The following is a 25,034-nucleotide window of genomic DNA, read 5'->3' as shown; positions in this document are numbered from 1 at the left end:
AACTAGTAACTCCCCCCTGCTATTCTTAGAACCAATGCCATAGTCACCTACTGCCTTGTCTCCTGCCTGTTTTTTCCCTACCTTGGCATTGAAGTCACCCATTAGTACAGTATACTGCGTCTTTACTTTTCGGATTGCCGATTCTACATCTTCATAGAAGCTTTCAACTGCCTGGTCATCATAGCTACATGTAGGTGCATAGGCCTGTACAACCTTCAGTTTATACCGCTTATTAGGCCTAATTACGATGCCTGCAACCCTCTCATTAATACTATAGAATTCATCTATATTTCCCGCTATATACTTATTGACAAGGAAACCTACTCCTAGTTGTCGCCTCTCTGGTAAACCTCGATAACACAGTACATGCCCATCCTTCAGTGCAGTATATGCCTCATTCGGCCTCCTAACCTCACTAAGCCTTATGACATCCCATTTCATGCCCTCTAGTTCCTCTAACAGCACTGCTAAACTAGCTTCACTAGCTAGGGTTCTAGCATTAAACGTTGCCAGGGTCAGTTTCCAATGGCGGCCTGTCCAGCGGAGCCAGGCTTTCTTAGCACCCCCTGCTGCATCACAGGTCTGACCGCCGCCGTGGTCAGTTGTTCCGCAGCCGCTGGTGACTGAGGGCCGGGGTTTTATGGAGCTTATCATAGGAGGTTGTGGCCAATTACTGCACCAGGGTGGCCAACTCCTGTTCTGGTGAGGGAGTGCATTGCCGGAGGTGCTCACCGGCATCAGGTCGCACCCCAAACCTGTTTATGCAATTCCATCGACACGCGGATTTTTTTTTTTTTTCATCCGGTGGAGAATTGCGCGGCACCGGGATTTGAACCCCGGTCCTCTTGCATGCGAGGCGGATGTTCTACCGCTACGCCACCGCTGCAAGGGAAAATACATCCCTTTGTATTTGTTGGGGATAGTGAAGGGAAAGGGAAAGACGATGCGGAGTCGCTTTTGTAGAGGTGGGCCACAAGCTGTGGGGACAAGGCCCGTCTCCATTGCTATCCTGCCTAACCTCTGCTGCAAAGCCACAGAAGTTCACGTATTTTTTAGACTATTCGATTATTTATACCATTTCTTGGGACTCGCCGAGTCCGAAAAATTGTTCGGCTACTGTGTACACTTGAACCTCCAATAACGGTATCACCGAGGGAGAAGACATTTTTCCTTTTCTCGAGAATTTCGTTATCGCGAAAACAGAATTGTACAGATGAAAGCGTAAGAGCCTCATCCTACGGAAGCGAAACTTTAAGAAGTTTGTAATGGACGTTTATCTCTTCCTCTTTTGCAGCAGCGTCAATACCCTGTTCTTATAACTGAGCAGGCTTTCGATTGCAATATATATCACTCTTATAAGTATCAATGAACATATATATATATGATGCAATGCTGCACTTCTATGATCTTGTCAAAGGCGGTTCGTCTCAGTGATCTCTTAATGGCACTCGTTAAAAAATTAAGCCCCCTGGCAATATGCTCACTTCGCACTCCGTAGAAAACATAGGTTCAGATGCTGAATCACGGAGATGCAGTTCTGAGAGAAAACTATCAGGCGAACTTTAGTCAGATACGCATGATCAACGTGATGATCACTGCAGTTATCCAAAAGTGGGCAGCCTTCCTGCTTTCAGCATATCACCATCAAAGGCGCCGAGCCACATCCTAAGGTTGGCACGGATCATGTATGATTTATTGTTCACTGTTTATGCACACGCTGTATGCGATTTCCGTTAAAGCAACGTGGATTTTTGATTCGGCCGATTACCATAAGCGGACACTTGCCTGAGCCGTCCATGTTGAAACACAACAGAACTGTAACATGTTTATTGCTGTGTCTACCGCCATGGCATCATTGCCTTTTTAGCTCCAATCTTATCGATGGCAGCAACTTGTGGAACAAGCCAGTTACGTCGGCATTGTAGATGTTGCAAAGTTTGTACGTGGCTATCGTGCCTTTGTAAGTCTTTCGCATCCATGTTGATGCCGATTCCGTGTCTACGTTTGCCGATTCAGCTGAGAGTATTTTAGAAACAATGTCACGCCGTGCCTTAAAGCGGCTCAGCTTACTGGCACTCCCTTTCAATTTGTGGTTCCCAAGTTGGCGCGCAAAGTGGAGGGCTTTCTGCTGAACTAGGCTTCCAGACAGCGGCAACTTGTTTGCTCGTTGTTCTTAGAACAAGGCACAGACCTTATTCGCGTTTTCAAATGCCGCGGTCGTTACGGGGCTGCACTGCGCACGTGCTCTGTTCTATAGAGGCTCCAGATGTCTTTGCACTTCAGGCTCGCCGGAAACGAGCTGCATGAAATCACGGATTATTCGACAATTTCAACCTCTTTTCAACCTATTGCAGCTTAGGCGATAATGTCCACCTTCTACTCGAAAGTAAAAAACGTCCACTCTTTGTTCGGACAAGGCATCTCTTCAGCGCGTCGACTCGCTAAACAAGGTGAGTCGACACAATAAACAAACGGTCCCCAGTCAGAAGAAACATCCGCGATGGCGAGATGCCGTGCCCGTTTGAACTGCTCGTCAACAAATTAAAACCCACCGAAAATATCTTTCTTCTTTCTCAAAGTACAGGCGGGCAATCATTATCAGCAAACGTTCCAAACGAAGATGGCCGCACCGGTAGATGTGCTAGCTGGCAGCGTGGAAGCGTCTAAAACGTTCAAGGTGAGGTGAAACGTTTTTCAATACCTTTTAATTTGCTGTTATGGCTGGCACGGAGAAAACTCTCGGACTGATACTTTAGAAACCTCCTTGTTGCGTAATTGAAGTATGAGACCGCCTTGTTTTTTTGAACGAAATGCATATGCCTTGAATCTTATTAATGTTGCCTAGGGCTACTGAAATATTTTGTTCTGTGAAGAAATTCATACTGCGGTTTTAGTTATTTCGTGGTTCGTTCTATTCCAACCCAGTAGTTCCTTGATGCGGTACCAAAGCTGGCATGAGTACAGAGGCTAAGTTCTGACGCTGCCGAATGTTGTGCAAGTATGAAATGGCCATGCGAGCAAACTGGACATCACGTTTTAATGTGCACGTTCATGAAACGACGCTTAACATACAATCGCGTTGTTCACGCTATTTCGCGTGTTCAGCGTTCACGACTTTTGCGTACGATACATTCGTGTTGCTAACATGAAGGCGCTCTTTCAAGCTCGACATCTCGCTTAATCGGAGGGAACAATCATACATGATGCTTGAGGCTTTCGACTGGCCTCACCTGAGATACGACAGAATCATTGAGTGCATATATTTTTTTCTTTTAAATATGATGACTCTGCCTCTCGTAGTCCTAAATCAGAAAGTCAGGTTTTTGAAAACAATTGTCACAGGCTGAAAATTCAAATTCCGGTAATAGGTTGAAATATCTGCTGCGGCCGCGGCTTTTTTTTTTTTTTTTTCACGTATTGAACGACAAGTGCGTATGTGAGACACCGCGCAACGTCAAAGTAAATGCCACTCTAAATCTTCCAATTGTTCTTTCAGGGTTTGGTAAGTAGACAGCAGCTTCCATTTATACTCTTTTGCTGCTACACTTGCATACGCCGCTAGAAGACAGAAAACGAAACGGACGTTTAGCAGCAGCGTTTTCGTATCTATAACCCCCCCCCCCACAAACACACACACACACTTTCACCGTTGTGACCATGAAGAAAGGGGTGCTTAGAATAGAGTAAATATGGCGTTAATAAACATTAAATTGCAGCATATCGAGTTTTTTACAATCCCTAATAGCGGTATTCAGTAGAAAGAAAACTATCATACTATCATACTCACGACTGCAATAGCAAAAAAAAATATTCTATTCTTATCCTGCATTTTAGGTAGTTTGATTTATGAAGTTACACTTGATAGCATGCTACAGTTTAGGTTACAGGTTAAAATGCGAACTAAGGCCCTAGGTTTCCACACTGCATTGCAAGAGTCCAAAAAAAGAGTAAAAAAAAAGCTCGTGATGGTAAGTTTTGAGAAATTTCAGCTGCTTTGTTGAATAACTTGGGAAGTTGACGCTGTGACAAGGATATACGTAAGTGAGCATCTTTGAATTTCCGGTGCATGACAAATTAGACGGTACATTTATGAAACCACTCCTTCGTGTGCTCAAGCCCCCATTAAAGCGCTATTCTGAAAGGTGGGATATGCTAGGTATTAGTATACGCACACCCGTGATGGTACTGGACTCTTGTTTTTTTTTCTTTTCAGGTTCAAAATACGATCGATAGGATTCACCAGGCGCGCGCCTTTGTGGAAAGGTTGACTCGGTTTTCTACAAGCGTGAAGGCCATGGCCTTCAACCGTCTGGTGGAAAAAAACGTTCGAGGGATTCTCCTCATTCCAACCTGAGCCTGGGAACCATGGCATGGACATAGAGTTCGTTTCCAAATGTCGAGTAGTCCAGGAAGGAGTTCGCAACTCCTTTACCTGCATAAAGCAAGACGGAGCTGCCGAAAGTGCCCAAGGGCAACCACCAATCGCTTTGCCCGATGGTGGTGCTCTGGGCCCCGTTGACCACGGGTCTACACTGCGCCAGAATGACCACCATACAACGCCGCCTCCAACGTTCCCTTCTGAGTCGAACCAGGACTTCAACTGTGCGATCAGCCTTGGTCCATTCTCAAACAATCTCACAGATGCCAACCCTCATGAGATGTGGTCAAGTTCTTGTGCTGACACCTTTGACAATGGCTCAGACTTCGGTGCTCCCCAGGACTCTCCGGTGTCTCCGCCGCCGAGTGGCCTGGCTGAACTATCGTCCAAGCACCTAGCTGGCACTGGCATAGGGTTGTCCCCCCTGAAGTCACAGATTAAGCGGGAAAAGGTGACTTGCCACTGCAAGTTCGGGGCGTTCGGTGTCATTGAGGGACAGTTCACAGAGCCTTCTGGTGTGGCAGTGAATGCCCAGAATGACATTGTCGCCGCCGATACCAACAACCACCGCATCCAGATCTTTGACCGAGAGGGGTGGTTCAAGTTCCAGTGTGGCGAGCGTGGCAAGAGTGACGGACAGCTACTCTGCCCTAACCGAGTGGCTATGGTGCGTCAGTCTGGTGACATTGCAGTGAATGACTGTTCGCCGACACACCAGATCCAGATTTACGACCAGTACCAGCAGTTAGTGCGTAAGTTTGATCCTACAATCCAGCAGCACCCTAGGGGAGTGGCCGTGGATATCAAAGACCGCGTGGTGGCTGTCGAGTGCAAGGAGATACGGGTCATTACCTTCTACCAGAGTGGCAACATATTGCAGAAGCTTGGCTGCTCCAAGCACCTACAATTGTCTGGAGTGAAGCTTGGTCACCTACAAGCAGCCATTCTCTCTGCCGAGGTAACCATTGACTCGTTGAGGTTTTCCTTTTAAGCTGTACATCATATACATTGTTGATTTTCCTTTCACCATTTTCATCAGCATCTTTGCACTGCCACGCTCTGCATTGCCTATTTATGCGATGAACTTGTGGTGCAGAATTTCTGATTGGCGTACCTCAGGCTAGCGGACCGGCGGTAATAAAGGGTAGCTTACTGCAAATAAATACTGGTAATAAAGGTTAGTTGCGATACTGCTGAGGTTAGCGTATGGAAATAGTGGGCAGTGGTGGCTCCTGTACTTCAGCTTTTCTTTTTTTTTCCAACGTGTGAAAGTTGTTTTCAGTGAAAGTGCCATTGTTTCATTAGAATGGGTGAATCCACTAATTCAGAGCACCGTCAGTTCGTCTCCACTGTTTCAATAAGAGCTGTGGTGTTCGTTTTTAAATTCAATGTTTCTTGTGTTTGTGTAGGCTCAGTGGTCTCTTGGCAGCAGCCTGCCATCAACACTTAGTGGCTTTGGCACGACAGCGGGTTCTCAACTGGACTCAGCCACTTCACTGCGCAAGGCGTTCACGGCACCCAGCTCCGGTCGGGAAGGCAGCAGCGGAGGCAGCTCTTCAGATGGCGGCTCGGCGGGCAGTGCAGCTCTGCCCCAGCTAAGCACCCAGTGCAGCCTCTGCCATGAAACCTTCACTATTCCTAAGGTGCGTCTTGCGTACGATGTAGAGGGGGCTTGCCCTCTATAGCCCTCTATAGTCTTCTATAGCCTACTATAGCCCTCTATAGAGGGTTTGCCCTCTATAGTCCTCGATAGGAGCGCCCGCATTCACAGTGAGATGTTGCGCAAACTCGCCGGAGCAGTGGTAAACCTAGCAGCGTTCGGAATTATGCCGGATAAGTTATTTAAGTACCAAAGAACCAGCTGAATAATTTGTTATGGTATTTAACGGAATTCGTCCGGTGCCAAGTTTTACAGCTTCTTGAGAATATACTCAGAGCAAAAGCCAGGCTTGCGCTCAATTCAGTTGGTTCACTGCCACAGCAAAGGTTACATGCAGTTACTGTGACAGATGCTCTTGCTTTAAATTTTCTTTCTAACTATGATTGTGAAAATATAAACAGATGAAAAGAAATCTATAAATCGACTTCCATCCTTCCAGTCAACAACTTCGCGCAAGTTGTTGAAAAAGAAAACTTGCACAAAAATATTGAAAACCAAAATAATGCTAATGTTCTTTCAAATGGTGCATGGGGACTGAGGCGCCGGTCAGAAAACAAACAAACAATTGCAATCATTTTATGTTGCAGTGTACATGTAGTTTCATATGGGAATTTTTGGTAACGCGTAGAACTCCTCGTCGTCATGGCCACACCTCAGCACCATACTTCGCGCGTACTAACGCTTTTGAGTGAGTAGTCTTTAATAACCAACGGATTCGATACGAAGACCTATTCAAAGGAGAGGATTAGTAGGGATGGGGAGGTCACATTTCGGTGTCAATGCGGCCATTGCCTGCCTCACGTGCAAACTCCCAGAGGGAAAGCATCGTGTGTCGGGCCCGAGCGTCTGCTCGGTGTTGTCAAACCCCTGAAGGTGCTGACATGGCCTGAAAGGTACGTGTCTTTTCTCTGATGTCGTGGTAGCCAGGGCAGTTCCACAACATGTGCTGCACCGTTGGGCGGGCGTCTATGTTGTATTTTCTACATAGAACTGTGGCCACGCTTTTAAATTTTCTTTTTTATTTTTGGCAAAGATTGACGAATAGAATGCACTGCCTCTACGAGTGATATCGGCTGTTGATTTTGAGTGTGAGCTATTTTAGATTATATATGTACTGTACTAGACAACTGTATTGTTCTCCTTGTTTTACAGATGTAGCTAGTCTTTTATTGAGTGATTGTATTCTCTCCTCCCTCATCTGGACCGAAATGGGGGTATGCAGCATTGTGCAAATGAATAAATAAATAAATAAATAAATAAATAAATAAATAAATAAATAAATAAATAAATAAATAAATAAATAAATAAATAAATAAATAAATAAATAAATAAATAAATAAATAAATAAATAAATAAATAAATAAATAAATGACAGACCGTAGTTTCCCTACCATCACGGTTGTTTTCGTCCTCAGCTGTATACCCTGGTGTGCCAAGCGATTATCCCAATCCTAACTGTAATATCATGTGAATAAGCGGGTTTTTGACAACTGCCTCGTCGGCAGGGGGTCACTCAGTCTCTCGTAAATGAGTGCGTGCGGGTTCGAATGCGTCAACGTTTCAGCGCATTTGTCAGGTTAAGTCTGATCGTCCAGCCGATACAGCTTGCCGAGAAGCAACAGCGAAGAGAAAGCGGGATAGGCTCGGTGCAAAGATCTACATAGAGCGAGAACATCGCACAGAGAAGAAACACCAGTATGACCCTGTGGCGATGCCTAAATAAGCAAGCTTACGCGAATTATGCTCGGATAACTAGGTTTAACCAAAATAAACCTCCAAAATTTTATTTTTCCTTATTGCTCTTAATAAACCGGCGACTTGGTGTGATGGTGGATCATTGTAACTTTTCGATAGCTTTCCTCTGCAGGCTGTCCTGCGAATTTCTTGGAATGCACAGAGGCTTGAGCCAGCATATTGTTACGATGGGGGTTCGAAGTCGAAGTGCTGCACAGGTCGAGGAGGCAAAGAACTCAGCTGGTTAGCTGTTGCGAGTCCGGCATGGACACGAGAGTCTCCATGTCTTTTTCAACGTCATTGTCCATGTCTTCTTCTATGTTTTTCTTCTTCTTCAGGATTGCTACATTTCCCCCCGGGACAGCCGAAGCCCCCCCTGGCGAGGGAGTTAGTCGTTCCCACGAAAGTGGCACGGCTTCATTCGGGCGCCATGAGCGACTTCTGTTGTGGCTAAGCGACGACCGCTTGTGGTCATGCGCGCGATTCTGTAGTTCAGGTCACTGACGTGGTCGAGGACAACGTGAGGCCCAGCGTAGTGCGCCAACATTGTCTGGGCTAAGCCACGTTTCCGGAGACATCGCCAAAGCCACACGAAGTCTCCAGGTGCGTATGACATATGGCGATGCGGTCTGTCGTACCGAGCTTTGGAACGCTCTTGCGAAGCCAGAATCCACAAACGAGCGAGACGTCGAGCTTCTTCAGCTCGACAAAGAGTTTCGGCGATGCAAGGTTCTTCATGGACGGAATAGGGAAGATTGGTGTCGAGAGAATACCATGGATCACGGGCATAGAGAAGAAAAAAAGGGCTTTAGCCGGTCGTCTCTTGTGTTGCAGTGTAGAAGACAAAAGTTATAAACGGCAGCATGGTATCCCAGCTCGTGTGATCTGATGCAATGTGCATAGAGAGCATGTTGACGAGTGTGTGATTGGTGCGCTCCGTCAAATCGTTGGTTTGAGGGGGTGTGGTGTCGATCGAGTGTCGAAAATGTGACGAGCACAAACGGAGAAGCTCTTCCACGACATCTGCCATAAACTGGCGACCTCGCTCACTGATGATCACTCGCGGAGGTCCATGGCGCAGGATGACGGAACGGAGCAAGAACGCGGACACGTGTTTAGCAGTGGCTGTAGGAAGAGCGGCCGTTTCGCAGTAGCGGCCGAGGTAGTCGGCACGAACCATAATCCATCGATTTTCGTCGGAAGAATTCGGAAAGGGACCCATGAAGTCGATTCCAACTTTCTCGAATGCACCATGTGATGGAGTGACAGGATGCAGCAGGCCCTGTGGCGTGGACGTAGGACGTTTGTGTCGTTGGAACTCTGTGCAGCTCGTCACATATTTCTCAGTCGTCTGACGCATCTTCGGCCAATAAAACCGGTCGCGGCCATGGTGGAGCGTTCGTGCAGAGCCCAGGTGACCAGAAGTGCGGTCGTCGTGCATGGCACTCAGGATGCACGAGCAGTAGCTCTCTGGAGCTACTAGTAGAATATTGGTGCCGGTGCTTGAGTAAGCCTTTTTGTACAGAAGGCCATTACGGAGACAAAATGAGCTGGGGGCTGTGGAATCCCGCGCCGCCGCAAACAGTGGCTTCAGGCTTATGTCGGTCTCTTGCGTAGTCCGCAGAGCCGAGGCGTCGGGAAACTCGGGCACGACGGAGGCGATGTAGTGATCGAAGTCAGCAGAGTCACATTCGGTCGTAGGAAGGGGAAGACGTGAAAGACAGTCTGCATCGGCGTGTTTGCGGCCACTCTTGTACGAAACAGTGAATTCGTACTCCTGCAGACGAAGGGCCCAGCGTGCCAGACGATCAGATAGATCACGAAGGTTGATGAGCCAACAAAGGGCATGATGGTCTGTCACAACCGTGAAATGGCGTCCATATAGGTAGCACCGAAACCGCAGAACAGCGAAAACTACAGAGAGGCACTCCTGTTCCGTAACAGTGTAGTTACGCTCAGGTTTGCTGAGGGAACGGCTTGCGTACGCAACTACATGCTCGCCGGTTGCCGAACGTTGCACAAGCACAGCGCCAACACCAATTCCACTTGCATCAGTGGGGACTTCCCTCGGACAATATGTGTGCTAGTCTGTAAAAAAAAAAAAAAAAAAAAAACATCGTTCTTCAGATATGTATATTCTGCTAATAAAGCCTACGGTATGTGCGTGCTGAGTTTTTTGATGCAGCAGCTGCTGTTTTGCTATTTTTGCAGGTATTAATCTGCTTCCACACATTTTGTCAGTCGTGCCTGGAAAAGGAGTGCACAGGGGACACGATTTGTTGCCGTTGTCCCCAGTGCAGCCAAGACACACCTTTACGATCAGGAGGCATGGCTGGCCTTCCATCCGACTATGCAGTCTCCAACGTCCTAGAATCTGCGTCCCTCGGTGGTGCCAGTCCTGGCTGCACAGGTTGCAAGGTGAGTGAGATGGCCAGTGAAACTTCTGTAATGAAAGAAGGACCCTTCCAGACGCTGTAAGCAGCTGGTGTAAAGAGTGATCTCGAAGCTTCTCCGAAGTGTGTTACACCTCCTGGTGACTTTCTTGTTTTGGGTAAATTGAGTGAAATTTAACTGCTGGCTAATGTTAGCTAGCAAGCATAGTAACGAGTTCGTCGTTTTGTACCCTCACCTGCATATGATCAGGCTGTCTACTGTATTGATTTATGCAGAAGCGGTTAGGATCTTTCATGTGAGCAGGGAGAGTATGAAAGAGACATGATAGTAATTGAATTACTTTATTGTAATGATAGTAATTGAATTACAACTCTAATTTCATTAATTTTTGGCAAATGATGACGTAATGAAATACTTTTTGTATACTAATTTAGTAATGTAATGCATTGCTTATGGCAGTAATTTCGTAGCAATGGTAATTAATGTCATTAAAAGTTACTTTTCTAAAATGCATCATTGCTCTTCGTGAACAATGGACGACCCAGGGCGCCTCAAAAGTAAGAACGAAGCGCGGCAGACTTGGGCCAGCGTAAAGAGCCAGCAAGAAGGGACAGTAATGAGCGGCACTCTGAATCTGAAATTGCTGGGAGGCCACAGAAGGCACAGATGGCTCCGGACGGAGTTCAAAGTAGCCAGGAGCGCTCAGTGGCACTCCATAAGTTGCGTACAGGCTAAGGGTGTGTGGTTTGCCTGGTTACACTCCTCCTCACGGGGCGAGTGGGGGAGGTAACAGGCGGAAATGCTCATGGCGCGAATACTGCGTAAGCCGCCAAGGTAGATTCTCAGATTCGCCCTAGGAATAATAGCCAGCCTAGGCGAGTTTAAACTGTGGAGAGAGTTCTGAGAAACAAAATGACTTAGTCGCTCATTTCTATCTTGAAAGCAATGAAAGTGATTAGCGCATGACCATGCTTCTGTTTTGATTGCTGTTTTTTGTTACTGTGTTATCCTTCTAATGATGCGTGCTATATGAAAAAAAAAAAAAAGAGAGAGAACAGTTGCCTGTGACAATATATGGCGGGAATACGAAAGAATGCGTACGTTGGGGTAGGCGGGACATCCGCCGCGTGGCTGCAGTTTTCCTCACTTAAATTTTATTTATTTTAATGTGTGAAAACTCGAAAGCAATTTGAGAGTAATTGTATTACACTTTGGAAGTAGCTGTAGCGTAATGTCATTACTTTTTGCGGTCGGTAATTGGTGATGTAATTTAATTACTTTTGTGCAATTTTGTGGGAGTAATTTGTAGTTTAATTTGATTCCTGTTCACACGTAATTTTGCTATGTATGGTGTGAGGTCATGTTAGCCGCAGAATGCCTCGTTGCACACGCCCTCTCCAGGGAGTGGCGGGGGAGGGGCGTGCGCATCTGTCTGTTTTGGTTGTGCCGTGCAATGGTAGTCAAGGTGACAATGCAGCAAACTCTCGTTAATTCGAAAATTTCGGCAATTGGAAGTGAGCAAAAATTTTGGGTGACTCCTGTGTAAGTTTGTGATGTTCGATGCTGGTTAATTCGAATATTGGCGGGTTTGCATCATTTAATTTGGGTGAGGGGTTACGCAAGGTACACTTCGCAAAAGCATCAATCGTCCGAACAGGCCTCGTCGAACTTAATTACGTGGAAGAGTGGTGCCTGCGCACATTAGGAATGCACTCAATGCCAAACGCAACGACGAGTGGAAGTACGATTTTGCTAAGGTATAAACCGCCAGCATTGTTTCAGTTCGCTTTCTTTAAATTCACGCTAACCCACCACTGCCATCGGGCAAGCGCTTTGGCCAGACGCGTCAATTTTGACACTTGTTTTCGCTATAGTTTTACTTTGGGACGCCTTCGCACCGTTTTAGCGCCTCAGCTTTTAGATTGCACTGAGAATGCTTCATTGCACACTCCATAAGTTGTGTTGTGAAGCATGTTAAAAACGCACCTGTTTCTATTTCTTATTCCCAAAGCATACGGATACGGCCCAGGGATATTGTCTAAGGATCTAAGGGTCCTATGTTTCATTTCCATTCAACCCTTCGTAAATCGTCTCATTTCCTTTTAAGTTCTGCCGCCCCAAGTGCGACGTCAAATCTTATCGGTCAGTCCAGAGTTTATCGAAACGCCAGCAGCTGGCTCCGGCTTGCCAGGCTCTCCACTGAAGGAATGCCGTAAAGGCGTATAAGCGCCCAATTTTTGTTTTCCTCTTTTATGATCGACAATGATGTTCAAGACATTACTATACACAGACCACCATGTTATCGAACACTAAATAGTATGCATCCAGCAGAGCAATAATGGAAACTTAAAGAAACATTACTATGTTGATATCTTGAAAAAAGCAGGCGGCTGTAGCCTCATATTTCAGATTTGGACAGTTATGGAGACGGTTCTTTAGGTTTTTGGGGTCATTGAATAATTTGAACACAGGATTATGCAATTGGTTCTCGTGCTTTTTTCAGGCTCATTAAATAATTTGGACTGAGGATAAATTATTTGTTTCTTTTTCTCTCTGAATATTGGGTTATTCAATAATGAGCTTCCATTATTTCTCAAAAGCTAGACCTTGCTCGTGGGCAGTAAAGTCGTGTGTTCTACTAAGATTGTTCTTTAATGCTTTACTGTCCATTATAGGACGACGTTATTGACTGTTCTTTCTACTGCTACCCCTTTTTATGTTCCGTGCAATCTGCGTTAATTATTTCTTTATTTTCTAATTAACCACGGTGGTGTAGTGGTTGGGCACTCGACTGCTGTCTTCACGGATGTGGATTGAATCCCGGTTGTGTGGCTGATTTTCTGTGGAAGCGTAAAGCAACACGTCTGTGTCCCGTACGATGTGAGTTCTTGTTAAAGCACCCCAGGTGGTGCACATTTCCTGAGCCCTCCACTAAGGCATCTCCCATCGTTTGAGTCGCTTTGGGACGTTAAAACCGATGAGCCGAATCTTTTCTTTACGGTGCTGCCATGTGTGATGAAAATAGCCCATATGCCTATTTGCGCAGGCCAAAGAGATGAGTGCGGTTGCCTGCCGTTTCGACTGTGCCAATTTCCTGTGCCCCAACTTTGAGATGGCGCACCAGTTCATGCACTGCCTCGAGTTACACCGGGTGTTAACGCTGCGAGGAGTGCAGAGCATGAGCAATGCGTTGCGGGTGGCTCGGGACAAACTGGCGCCTACCTGCGCCACCGGTCGGAGGCATTGCGCTACTTATGCTGATGGTGCGACCTGCCTGTCTGCAAGGAGCGTGCCTTGCTCGTCCAATTTAAGGTACCGTCGGCGTCTCCCTGTTGAGTTCCCTGGTGAGCGTGTCACTTACGAAGAGCAGGTTGCCTGGATCCTCCCTGGTGGCGTGTGGATGTGAGCCCTAGAATGTCAACTGAAAGGGATCCATATGGCGGCGTCTTAATTTCGATAGCAGGGAAGTACAAAAAAAAAAAGCATTTATGTTGTGCGATAGGATCTTTGCTTAAAAAACACAGGTGGTTCCAATAATCCTGAACCTTCCAGTATGCTTTTGATAGTCCATGTGCTAGCTTTCACATGGCAAACTACGCATACCAATTACTTGTCCAACCGCCGTTTTCTCTTCACTGTATTCAGTGAGCCACATTTATGCCACTCTGAGACTCGGGCTGATGCTGCTTTGATTTTCTTTGCAAATGACTTTTTATGGCTCTGGAGTTATTTGGGGCTACACGTTTGTGTGATAGGATCTTTTTAGTTCTATTGAGATACATGTTAGATGCTTTTAGCAGCATGTTTGTCGTAGCTTGGGCTTTTTTAAAAGCTTGCTTTTTGGGAGACCGTTGGAGAGATTAGATTGCTTAAGATCGAGTAAATTGGCTTAATGGATATAGGCTCAGTCCAGATCTATGGTATTGTTAACGTTGTCTATGCTTTCAACTTTATCATTGCTCAAGCCTTGTCACCGTGGTGGTAAAAATCAGTCACATTTTCAACCTTCACTTAACCGTGATCATAGCACATTTTTAGCAAGCATAGCACACTGTTGATAATAAATAGGCATTTGATACGAATATATAGAATTTCTATACTGGAATGGGATTGCATACCATTATGCAAAAAATTTGCACTTCCCGAACACTCCTTCATGCTGTTATGGATTGTGGAAATATGAGAGTTGCTAATGCACTCTAGGGCACAAAGCACTGCTCGTATATCACCGACGCCGCAATCTCTACACTCGTGGACATGTTCCTGTAGCTATACAGCTACAGAGCTGACGTACACCAGTTCACTGCGCAGCAGAATATAGTCCGCGGCCTATGCAATAGAATAATGTACCGTGACGGAAGTGATCGTTTTATAATTACATCAAGATTATACAACAATGGTAGGTAATACATGGTTAGTATGGAGCATTTAATGACTAGTAAAATAGGTCATGAACATGTATACGGTTGCGCTGCCTGGAGCGAATCTTGCGGAGCTGATGTGATCCGCACCTGCCGAGTCTCCCTGTCGGTCTTTTGTACAGTTTCGCAGTGCACCTGCTCTGACAACGAACATTTTGCAGAGCTGTGGTTTTCAGTCATGGATGAGGTCGGGATCCCGTGTGGACCAGTGGAAGTGGTGGGCGACTTGGGCGACCCGGGGGGGGGGGGGGGGGGGGGGGGGGGGAGGGTATAATGGCGCTGTATGCACAAGGAATGCGTGGCGTGACATGGTCCATAGGGTCACGAAGAGTCGGACACGACTGAACGACTGAACTGAACTGATGCACAAGGAATAGTGAGCAGCGGTGCACGTCCTGGACTTGCTTGTGTCGACGCCAATGCTGTATTGTTAGTCACACTGTATTCAGCGAGTACTGAGCTGCGACTACACGGCCAGAAATAAATCCTGTCTGATGGAAACATATTCTGAAAGCAATTTCGGCACTTCTGCCTACATTTCACTCGATGTGAATGGTAACGAAAATTTTGGTCACACAAAGTCTACCTCATCCCAGTGAGGTTCATGTCATCACAATTATTCTTCGCGTATAATTTGATTGAACTGTAATACCGCTAAATTTTCCTCAATGGTGTGCTCCCATTGCGGAAAAATCATTTCCTATTTTAATAACTTCACATTTTGGAGCTATTCTTTGTGTGCAGCGATAAATGCGCAACTCAGGTAAACAGAATGAATGCTGCTACAGTAGAAGCTGGTTTATTCACCCTGCTTTAAATTTACCTGCAAGTAGGGTCCCCAATACCAGCCTAACAGCCACTAATAGGCTATGGTATTAAGCTCTTGTAATTCGAATGCTACGGGTTTCATGCCAGTCCATTCAATTGAGCTCGACGATGACTGTCTTGGAGAGTGGTCATCAAGCAGTCCTATTAAGATACGAGTGTTTGCAGCAAGTTACGTGGCCACCTTGCACCCGAGCTCAACGGCAGACGTGATGGATAACAGCTGGCCCCGTGTTCGACCGCATATATGTTTTTGGTTTTTTAACTTCGTACTGTCCAAATGGAGCGACTGTTGTCAGTACACCAACCAGCGAACTGCTCTTAGTGACACGCCGCTTTGGAGATCGACTAGTGCTGTTTGTGTTTCTGTATTTTTCGTTGTGCCGGAACTGTGCAAACAACATGTGTGTGGCGAATCATGGTTGTTTTTCCGTTACAGGCCATGGGTGAAGCGTGCCTACAAGCTCTTTGGGAGGGATGGCTTCACCGCTACCTCATCGTGTCCCGAAGAAAGCCGAGGAGGTGTTTGCCACTTTGCGGCAAATCTGCATCGACGCTTTTTGCAGTACGCTTAATAAGGCTTTGGTGAAAATTCGAAGATCATTCCTTGTCACCTTATTCTCATTTAAAATCATGTTATCATTGTCCAGGGTTCATTGAAATAAATTTATTGTGATGCAAATAGTTGCCAACATAATAGATTCTCCCGTCCTGCTCGCTATCTTCCCGAGAGCTCCATTTCTCGATTTCGTGGAAAGTGAATGTTTTTTTTTTGCTTTGCTCGGCACCAGCATCCGTCAACGCATGACACGCAGCTGCATTACATAGTCATGAAGTGAAGTGCAGTGGATATAACAAAATCATCACTCTTGCAGGGAATTCTAACTGGAGAGAGCATAGCGCGATTCTCTTCCGCGGGTTGTCACTGTACATGCTGAGACTATAGGGTGTCTCGATGCGCGAGCTGCAACGGGGGAGCGGGCGCTTTGGTGCCCTGGAGGCAGTGGCATATTTTCCGGTGTCATGCGCACCTACCGCATCGGGAACAATCAATACGAGCACACTGGCGGCCCGCGGTATCGAATGACACTAGCGCTTGCGCACAGGTGTCGTGCGGAAGCAGATCACTGTAGCGTATCGCGGTTTGCTACAGCTTTGTGTTATCGACACATAAACGGAAGATTAGGAGCAGAGAAGTTTGCAGTTTTTAAATCCATTTTTTTAAGACTGATTATGTGTAAGTTCATGGGACTTTCGGCCTGTTTGATTATCGGCCCATTTTCTGCATCCCGCCGTGTCCAAAAAATTTTTCAGCGACTGTATATGATAATTGTTTGCATTTGAGATGACATTCAAGTGAGAAACAATGTGTTTTCCTGGTTTTGTCCAGTGATTTTTTCTGCGCGCAGTGTTGGGATTGGAAGAATTGCTCCAAAGTATAAAGACCTTCGCTACCCTTTACGTAGTCTGGAGCAGTAGCAGCAGTGTCTCTTCACAAAACGCCTCGACAAGTTTTTAGGATGCTTCACTGCACTGTCCTCGCGGTGAAATATCGTGGTGAAGCAGAGAGTGAGGTGAAACATGTGACCACCGCGCAGATTCAGCATAACAGAAGGTGCATGTGGATGCGTACGAAGAATACATGCGTAGCGTTAAGAAGAACCTGACGCGACCTCAGAATAATGATACGTGGCAAGAAACACAACAGCTGATGATGCGTAATGTTCCATCGAGAACCAACCTTCTCTTAGCACTAACGACCGTTGCTACAACTTCGTCTTTGTTTTGTCTCTCCGTTGTTCATCATCGTCTCTTCAATGTTCAGGACATATGTAACCCCCCCCCCTCCCCCCCCCCCGTAAAGCACAGTCCTAGTGAGTACTAGGTCGGTGAACTACAGCAGTAGTAGTACGGCTTCATTCTGGCGACATGAACAATCTCGGTGCATGGCATAGAGGACTGTCGCGGCGGATGCACAGGGGCGACCTCGTATGTTACAGGAGTGACTGGCCGTAAAACACGGTAGGGTCCTGCGTAGCGTGGCAAGAGCTTCTCACACAGCCCTACTTTACGAGCGGGAGTCCAGAGCAAGACGAGAGAGCCCGGAGAGTAGTGGACATCCCGGTGGCGAGAATCATGGCGTCTTTTTTGAGAATTTTGGGGGAGGCCAGTCGGCGGCGAGCAATAACACGGGCGGCGTCAGCTCGGGCGATGGCGTCACGAACGTAGCAACTGGCGTTAGCGGTGGGAGGCAGTAAGCTGTCACGGAAGGGGAGGTTCGCGGCCGTATAAAAGATAAAACGGTGAGTAGCCCATTGTGTCGTGACGAGAGTAATTGTACGCGAACGTTACAAACGGCAAAGTAATATCCCAGTCACGGTGATCATCCGAGACATACATTGACAGCATGTCCGTGAGCGTGCGGTTAAGGCGTTCGGTGAGGCCGTTCGTTTGTGGATGGTAAGCGGTGTTAAGATAGTGCTTAATGGAGCAGTGCCGAAGAATTTCGTCGACTACTCGAGCAAGAAAGCAACGGCTACGGTCAGTGAGCAGCTGGCATGGAGCACCATGGAGCAGGATGACATCGTGGAGAAGGAACGCAGCCACGTCAGTTGCACAGCTGCTGGGTACAGCTCGTGTGACAGCGTAGCGCGTAGTATAATCCATGGCCACCGCAATTCATTTATTCCCCGAAGAAGAGAGTGGGAAAGGGCCGAGGAGATAAAGGCCAACTCGTGAAAACGGGTCTATTGGGATGTCGATCAGCTGCAGGGATCCAGCAAGCACAGTCGAGTGCTTCTCCCATCGCTGACACCGGTCACAAGAAGCCACGTAACGACGAACAGAGCGGTAGAGGCGTGGCCAAATGAAGCGACGGCAGATGCTGTCGTACATACGAGATACGCCAAGATGGCTCGCAGCGGGCGCGTGTTGTCACATGTAAAGACGGCTTCCAAGTTGCTTGCTTGGACTACAAACCGCTACATTGTGTTTTACTAGTGAAAATCTGAAGGGACAGTCTGCTTCTGGAATTGAGTAAAAACTTTGGGCTTTCTTGCAGGGCTTGCTTTGTGCTAGAAACAGGCGTTAAAACCAGTAGTTTCATTCTATTTTAGCGCAAAAATAATTCAAGTAAAATGATGGTTTATGGTTTATGTGGTTTAACGATCCAAAGAAACTCAGGTTATGAGAGATGCCGTGAGGAGGACCCCAAACATTTAGATGACCTAGGGTTCTTTAACGTGCACTGACATCGTGCAGCTCTACCTTTGTGCCCAAGGATGCGGGATCGAGTCTGGGCGCCAAGCTTTTCGCCTCCGTCGGAAAGCTGCTACCCAGACTTGATCCCACATCCTTGCGCACCTAAGTAGAGCACCCTAACCACTTCATCTCCCCGGCTCCGGCTGTGCTGAAATAAAATGAATTGTAGTGAATTGCTGTGTTCAGTATGCCTTTTGTTCTTTTGTTGCTGGTAGGTAGGATAAATTATTTGGAATTAACATACCGGTAGTTTCTTCAATGGGGAACTAGAACATTTTGAAAACAGGCTTCTTTGAAATATAGATGGCTCCAGAGGAGATACAGTGTTGGCGGACATCACTATACAGTTGAATTTGCAAACTGTTCAATGAATGATTTCTTATTGATTCATTTTATTAAGAATCCGATGGTTTAAGCCAGAGGTCGCAAAAAATACTGCATCACCCGAAATTTCGTAGAAGCAAAGCGATAAAGGCCTTCAATTTAAGGGTATGACGCGCCAGCTTCATGACGTCCTTAGTATATCGTGCATTTGTGTTACCGAGGTACCGGCAGCCCGCTAGCCGCCAGTACACACGGGCTTCATTGGTTCCGTCGCGTGGCAGGGCGCACTGAGGGCGCCAAATGTCCGCGAGCTAAGCATGCTGTGGCATGTGTGTGTGTGTGTGTGTGTGTGTGTGTGTTGTGTGTGTGCGCGTGTGTGTGTGTCAGTGCTGTTTTGCCGCCTACAGACACTGCGATTTCGCGTCTGGAGGCCCGTTTCAGTGAGCTTGCTTCCTCCGTCGCCGCACAAGCAGCCTACCCTAGGAGACCCGGCCGCCTCGTCTCGATCATCGCGCTGTTGCGCGCACACGTCAAGCTCGGAGTCCCAGTCCTCTGGCTCTCTGCTGGTACCACCGGAATTTTCAACACCGGGCTACGAAGTATACACAGCCCTGTGGTCGGGAAATGCCCGCCGAGATCAGTAACGGCGGCGTGTGGCCCCGCCAGCCGTCCGACCGCCGTCTGGTGCGTCGGGACCAATCAGCGCGTGCGCACTGTCAGTTGCCGGGCTCCCTGTACTTTGGTAGCGCGAGCGGTATTACGTTACACAGTATGCTAAAGGCCGATTAACATGACGGAAGTAATCTGTGGAGTCTGTGAGTGGATGGGCATCACGTGACACGACGTCAGTGGCTCCGCATCGTCCGCGGACCAGCCTTTGCAAACCAAAATCAGGCACTCTTGTTCCTCTATTAAAAATGCGGTATGACTTGCGCTTTTCTGCAAAACTACAGTGGGAAAACAGTGGTATCATGTTTTTTATTAGGAGAACAAAGGGGGAGGGGGGCACTTTGTCGTCTGAAGAGTAGGGTGGCTCAAAGCACGTAGAGGGCGCACATCGAGGCACTGTACTCGACCATGCATGTGGCTTGGGTGCCTTGGAATGCCGTCGCCGGCCAATCTCTCTTTGATGCCAGAGTTGTGTGGCGCGGTACCAGTCTCTGGGGCTTTCCATCTCCACCATCGCCGGCTCTTTCCGTTGGGTGCCTATATAGTTCACCGCTCGCGGACATGCCAGTGACTTCGGGACTTCGAGGGACGCGGTGCTCCGTCCACGAACATAAACAGTAATTTCGTACGTTGTGAGAATTGCCTTGTTATGATCGGGCTTCTAGTCGCAGTTTCCGTGGCTCCTGCAGCGGACGATGACTAGAGTCGAGCGGGTGTAGGCGAGACGCGCTATCCTCTCCCCCTTCACGCTGCGACAGATCCGCGGCGGGAGCCCAGCACTCTCGCTATTGGACCTCTCAAGCCGCCGTCGATTCCTGTCTCCGGAGTGGACCATTCAAACACCAACGGTTTTCAGGGCCTATTGAAGATGGCACCGCTGCTTGTCAAGTGAGACATTCGTGAGCGTCGTCGAGTGTAGTACTGCTCGCCTGGAGCGGACGTGGCGGAGTCTCCCTGGCCATTGCGGCCATGGAACGGCGAAAGGAGGCTTGACATGCCGAACCGATGTGTAACAGCCTTAATGACCCCCTCTGTGGCTGACTTTGCGGATCATTTTTCGCCTACTGCACTTTGCTATTCGCTTAATTTCTAATATTTTACTTTGTGCCTGTATATTATCTCACACATGCTCATTAGTGTTCAGTTGTAAGCTACCGCCGACCATCTGACATAAATACAAAATATCTGCTGTGGCCATGGTACTAACATGCCAGCTTCGCCAAAGAGTAGGGTGCCCTGCTCGAGATCCAAGGTTCCCGAGTTCGATGCCTTGTTTCCTAGCAACACGGCTATGTCACCTGGCCCCGTGGCGTCACAGAGTCCACAGACCAATTGGTGCCCGGCCATGTCGCCAGCCAACAAGGATCAACGCGGCTATTCACGGCTCGTGCTTATTCGAGGAGTGCCGACACGGGATTTTGTAGAGAATCATTCCTTTAAAGTGTTGACAAAATACATTTTCTTAGTTTAATTTTGCTTTGGAGCTGCGCGTATGACACTGCTAAGCATTGATCACTACACGGAATTCATTATCATCGTCAGCCGGACTATACCCACGGCAGGGCGAAATTCTACCCCATATTTCTCTAATTAGCCCGGTCCTGTGCTAGCTGCGCCCACTTTACTCCTGCCAACCTCTTAGCCTAATCCACTCACCTGACTTTCTGCCGCCCCTTGCTAATGTTTCCTTCCCTTGATATCCGATTTGTTACCTTTTCGACCATTGGTTATCTACTCGTCGCACTACATGCCCTGTCCGTGCCTATTTCTTCTTTATTTCCACGGGAATGTCATGAACTCGAATTATTTATCTGACCCACTCTGCATGCTTGCCATCTTTTAACTTTGCAGCTACTATTTTTCGTACCGTAGCTCTACGCGTTGCCCTCCGTTTAGGTAGAACCCTTTCCGTAGCCTCCATTTTTCAGCCCCGTAGGTGAGTTAAGGTAAGATGCAACTAACTGTTATACACTTTCCTCTTGAGCGACATTGTTAAGCTGCTAGTCATAACCTGCGACTGTTTGCCAAATGTGCTGGATTCTAATTTTAATATCCTAGTTATTCCCCTTTAGTGGTCTAGACCTGCGGCTACACCTGTCCTAAATAGACATATTCGCCTACCACCTCCAGCGCTTCGCTACCTATTTTAATTACCTTCCCTTCCCAAGGCCATTGAACATTATCTTAGTCTTCTCCGTATAGACTTTCAACCTTATCTTTTTCATTTTTTTTGTCAATGTCAACAATCGTTTTTTTGCAGCCCATCCGTTGAGGTACTTAGCAAGACAATGTAATTAGCGAATCATAGATTACTGAGGTATTCTCCATCAAACCATTCCCCGAAGATGCGCTCACCCACTGGCTTGTTTGTGGAGTCGGTCAGGTCCCAGTGCTTCGCTGTCGTCAAGCGAGGTGGCGTTTTGCTCGTCAACGCTGGTTGCGGGCTTAGCGCTCGACGCGATGTCTTCCCCCCGGGGTGTCTCGGCAGGCGTCGATGTAACGGGTCGGGGCTTCGGGCTTCTCGGACGTATCGGCTGTCGGTCAGTTTACAACGGCTGCGGGGAAGTCCGGCATCGCTGGCTCGACCAGCGCGATCTTACGTCTTTCTTGCTCACCCGTCTCTGCGGACTTCATCGGTATTCTCCAGCACTTGGGTGGCCGCGTCGTCCCTCTCACCAGCATCCGCCTACACCCCCTGCTGCAGAGCGGTGATACCGGGTTGCCAGGGTTCGCCTCTGGTCAACCCGTAGTGTCGCCAGAGTCCTCTTCGGTGGCTTAATTGAAATGGCAAAACGACTACTCCGTGCTCCTGCCGGCCTGCTTGAGGGCACCTTGTCGCCCCTCAAAGCGCACCACTCCACCGACGCCCTCAAAAAGGCAACCGGTGGCCCTCAAAGAAATCCGGTGGGCCTGGTCACCACATGTCGGCAGAAAGAGTTCTTGGAAGCCCAACTGGCACAACGATGTACTGAATAAGCCAAAGTGCGCCCAGGCCACGGAAATAGAAAGTTTAAGGCCTTCAGAATTGCAGTTATCCAAAAACAGGCCGACAATCTTCCTACTTTCTGCATGCGGCCATCAAAGGCATCCAGGCATCTACAAAGGTTGGCATGGGTCAAGTATGATTTGTTGTTCGCTGTGTATGCAGAGCAGTATACGATTCCCCTTAAAGCAACGTGTATTTTTGCTTCCACCGATTACCATAAGCAGACGTTTTGCCTCAGCCGTCAATGTTGGAACACAACAGGTTTGTAACGTGTTTCTTGCTCTGTTTCTCGCTACACATCATTGCCCTTTCAGCAGAAATGTTATCAAGGGCAGCACCCTGTAGAACAAGCCCGCTTCTTCGGCGTTTTAGATACCTTTGTAAGCCTTTGGCCTCCACGTTGAGGCTGATGCCGTGTCCACGCTTGCCGATTCACGTGAGAGTACTTTAGAAAGAATGCCATGCAGTGCCTTAAAACGACTCAGGCAACTGGAACTCCATTTCAATTTGTTGCGATCTAGTTGGCGCGCAAAATGGAGGGATTTCTGCCGCACTAAGCTTCCTGACAGCGGCATCTTGTTCGCTCGTTGTTCGGAGAACCAGACATGCACAGGCCTTTACCGCCTTTTAAAAAGCCGGTATCGTCACTGTCTTGTATACGGCGTACGTGCTCAGATCTCCAGAGCCGCCAAGATGTCTTTGCACTTCAGGTTCGTCGACAACGAGCTGCACGGATTCCCAAACTATTCGAAAATTTCAGTCTTCTTTTCACCTTTCGTAGTTTGTGCGATAATGTCCACCTTCTGTTGAAAAGTGAGAAACACCCGCTTTTTGTTCGGACGAGACATCTCTTCAGCGCGTCGACTCACCAAACAATGCGCGTCGACTCAATATACAAACGGTTCTAGTCAGAAGAAACATCCGTGATGGCGATATGTCGGGCCCGTTTGAACGGCTTATCAACAAATCAGAACCATCCGAAAATATCTTTCTTCTTTTTCAAAGTACAGGTGGACAATCATCATCAGAAAACGTTCTAAACTAAAATGGCCGCACCGGCAGATGTGCTTGCTGGCACCATGGGAGCGTCTAAAATGTTCAAGGTGATGTGAAACGCATATCAATACTTTTTTTTGATTTCCTGTTATGGCTAACGCACGCAGAAAACCCTTGAATTGCTACTTGAGAAATTTTCCTTGTTGCGTAATCAAAGTATGAGACCGTTTCGCTGTTGAAATGGAATGAAATGTGTTGAACCTTAATTATGTTGCCTAGGGCTAGTGAAATATTTCGTTCCATGAAGAAATTCGTACTGCGGTTTTTGTTATTGCGTGGGACGTTCTGCTCTATCCGAGTTGTTCCTCGCTGCACTTGCTGCACTACCAATGCTGGCATGAGTACAGACGCGAAGTTATGACATTGGGGAATCTTGTGCCAGTATAAAATGGTTATGCGAATGATAAATGGGACAACACGTTGTAATGTACATATTCATGAAACGCTGTTACAAATCGACTCTTAACATACACTCTCATTACACAGGATATTTGTCGAGTTTAGTGTTCACGACTCTTGCGCATGATAAAATATGTGTTGTCAACATGAAGGAGCACTTACCTACATTGTGCTTCAGGCTTTCGACTGGCCACACCTCAGATAAGGCGGAATCATTGAGTGCATATAATATCTTTTTTCTTTTAGCAAGGTAATAATTCTGCCCGTGCTGGTCCTAAATCAGAAGGTCGGTTCGTTATATCAGAATTGTTTCAACCTGAAAAGCCAAATTTTGTCAGTAGGCTGAAATATTTGCCAGTCTTGTTTTCATGCGTTGAACGTTGAAGTGCGGATGTGAGACACAGCGTAACGCCAAACCAAAATGCCACTCTAAAACTTCCGATTGTTTTTTCAGGGATTGGTAAGTAGACAGCGTCTATTTTTATACTTTTTTTTGTTTCCACACTTTCATACGCCGCGAGGAGACAGACAAAGAAACGGAAGGTTACCGACAGATTTTTTGTATCTACTTCCTTGCCCCCCCCCCCCTCCCTTCCCGCACACACACGCACACACTATTTTGACGTTGCGACCATGACGAAAAGGGTGTTTAGAGTAGAGTAAATATGGCGTTGATAAACATCACTTAATAGAATAATGTGTTCTTTACAATTCTTAATAGCAGTATTCAGTGAAATAAAACTAACTGTCATACTCACGACTCCAAAGTAACAAACATATTCTATTCTTAATATATATTTTATGTAGCTTGATTCATCAAGAAACAGTTGGTAGCATGTTCTAGTTTAAAATTTGAACTGAGGCTACAGCTACTCAAACTGCAAATCAGGTGTTCAAAAAATATCTCCTGATAGCAAAGTTGGGAAA

At 47.1% G+C, this 25,034-nt stretch overlaps 1 protein-coding gene across 1 annotated transcript in view; it reads left to right on the top strand.

Moving 5' to 3' along the window:
- The first annotated feature begins 4,370 nt into the window (after nucleotides 1-4,370).
- LOC146191396 (uncharacterized) overlaps nucleotides 4,371-25,034 on the top strand; it is a 151,456-nt gene continuing 130,792 nt past the window's right edge. The window contains 5 exon segments of the mRNA XM_084600316.1: nucleotides 4,371-5,336; nucleotides 5,788-6,021; nucleotides 9,984-10,190; nucleotides 13,213-13,375; nucleotides 13,378-13,478. Coding sequence (XP_084456442.1) covers nucleotides 4,371-5,336; nucleotides 5,788-6,021; nucleotides 9,984-10,190; nucleotides 13,213-13,375; nucleotides 13,378-13,478 — 1,671 coding nt within the window.

Source organism: Amblyomma maculatum, chromosome 4 (assembly GCF_055883805.1).
Source record: "Amblyomma maculatum isolate TAMU_Amacu chromosome 4, ASM5588380v1, whole genome shotgun sequence".
NCBI classification, from domain to species: Eukaryota; Metazoa; Arthropoda; class Arachnida; order Ixodida; family Ixodidae; genus Amblyomma; species Amblyomma maculatum.
The sequence above is the reverse complement of the archived record's forward strand: the minus strand, read 5'-3'. Positions and strand labels throughout refer to the sequence as shown.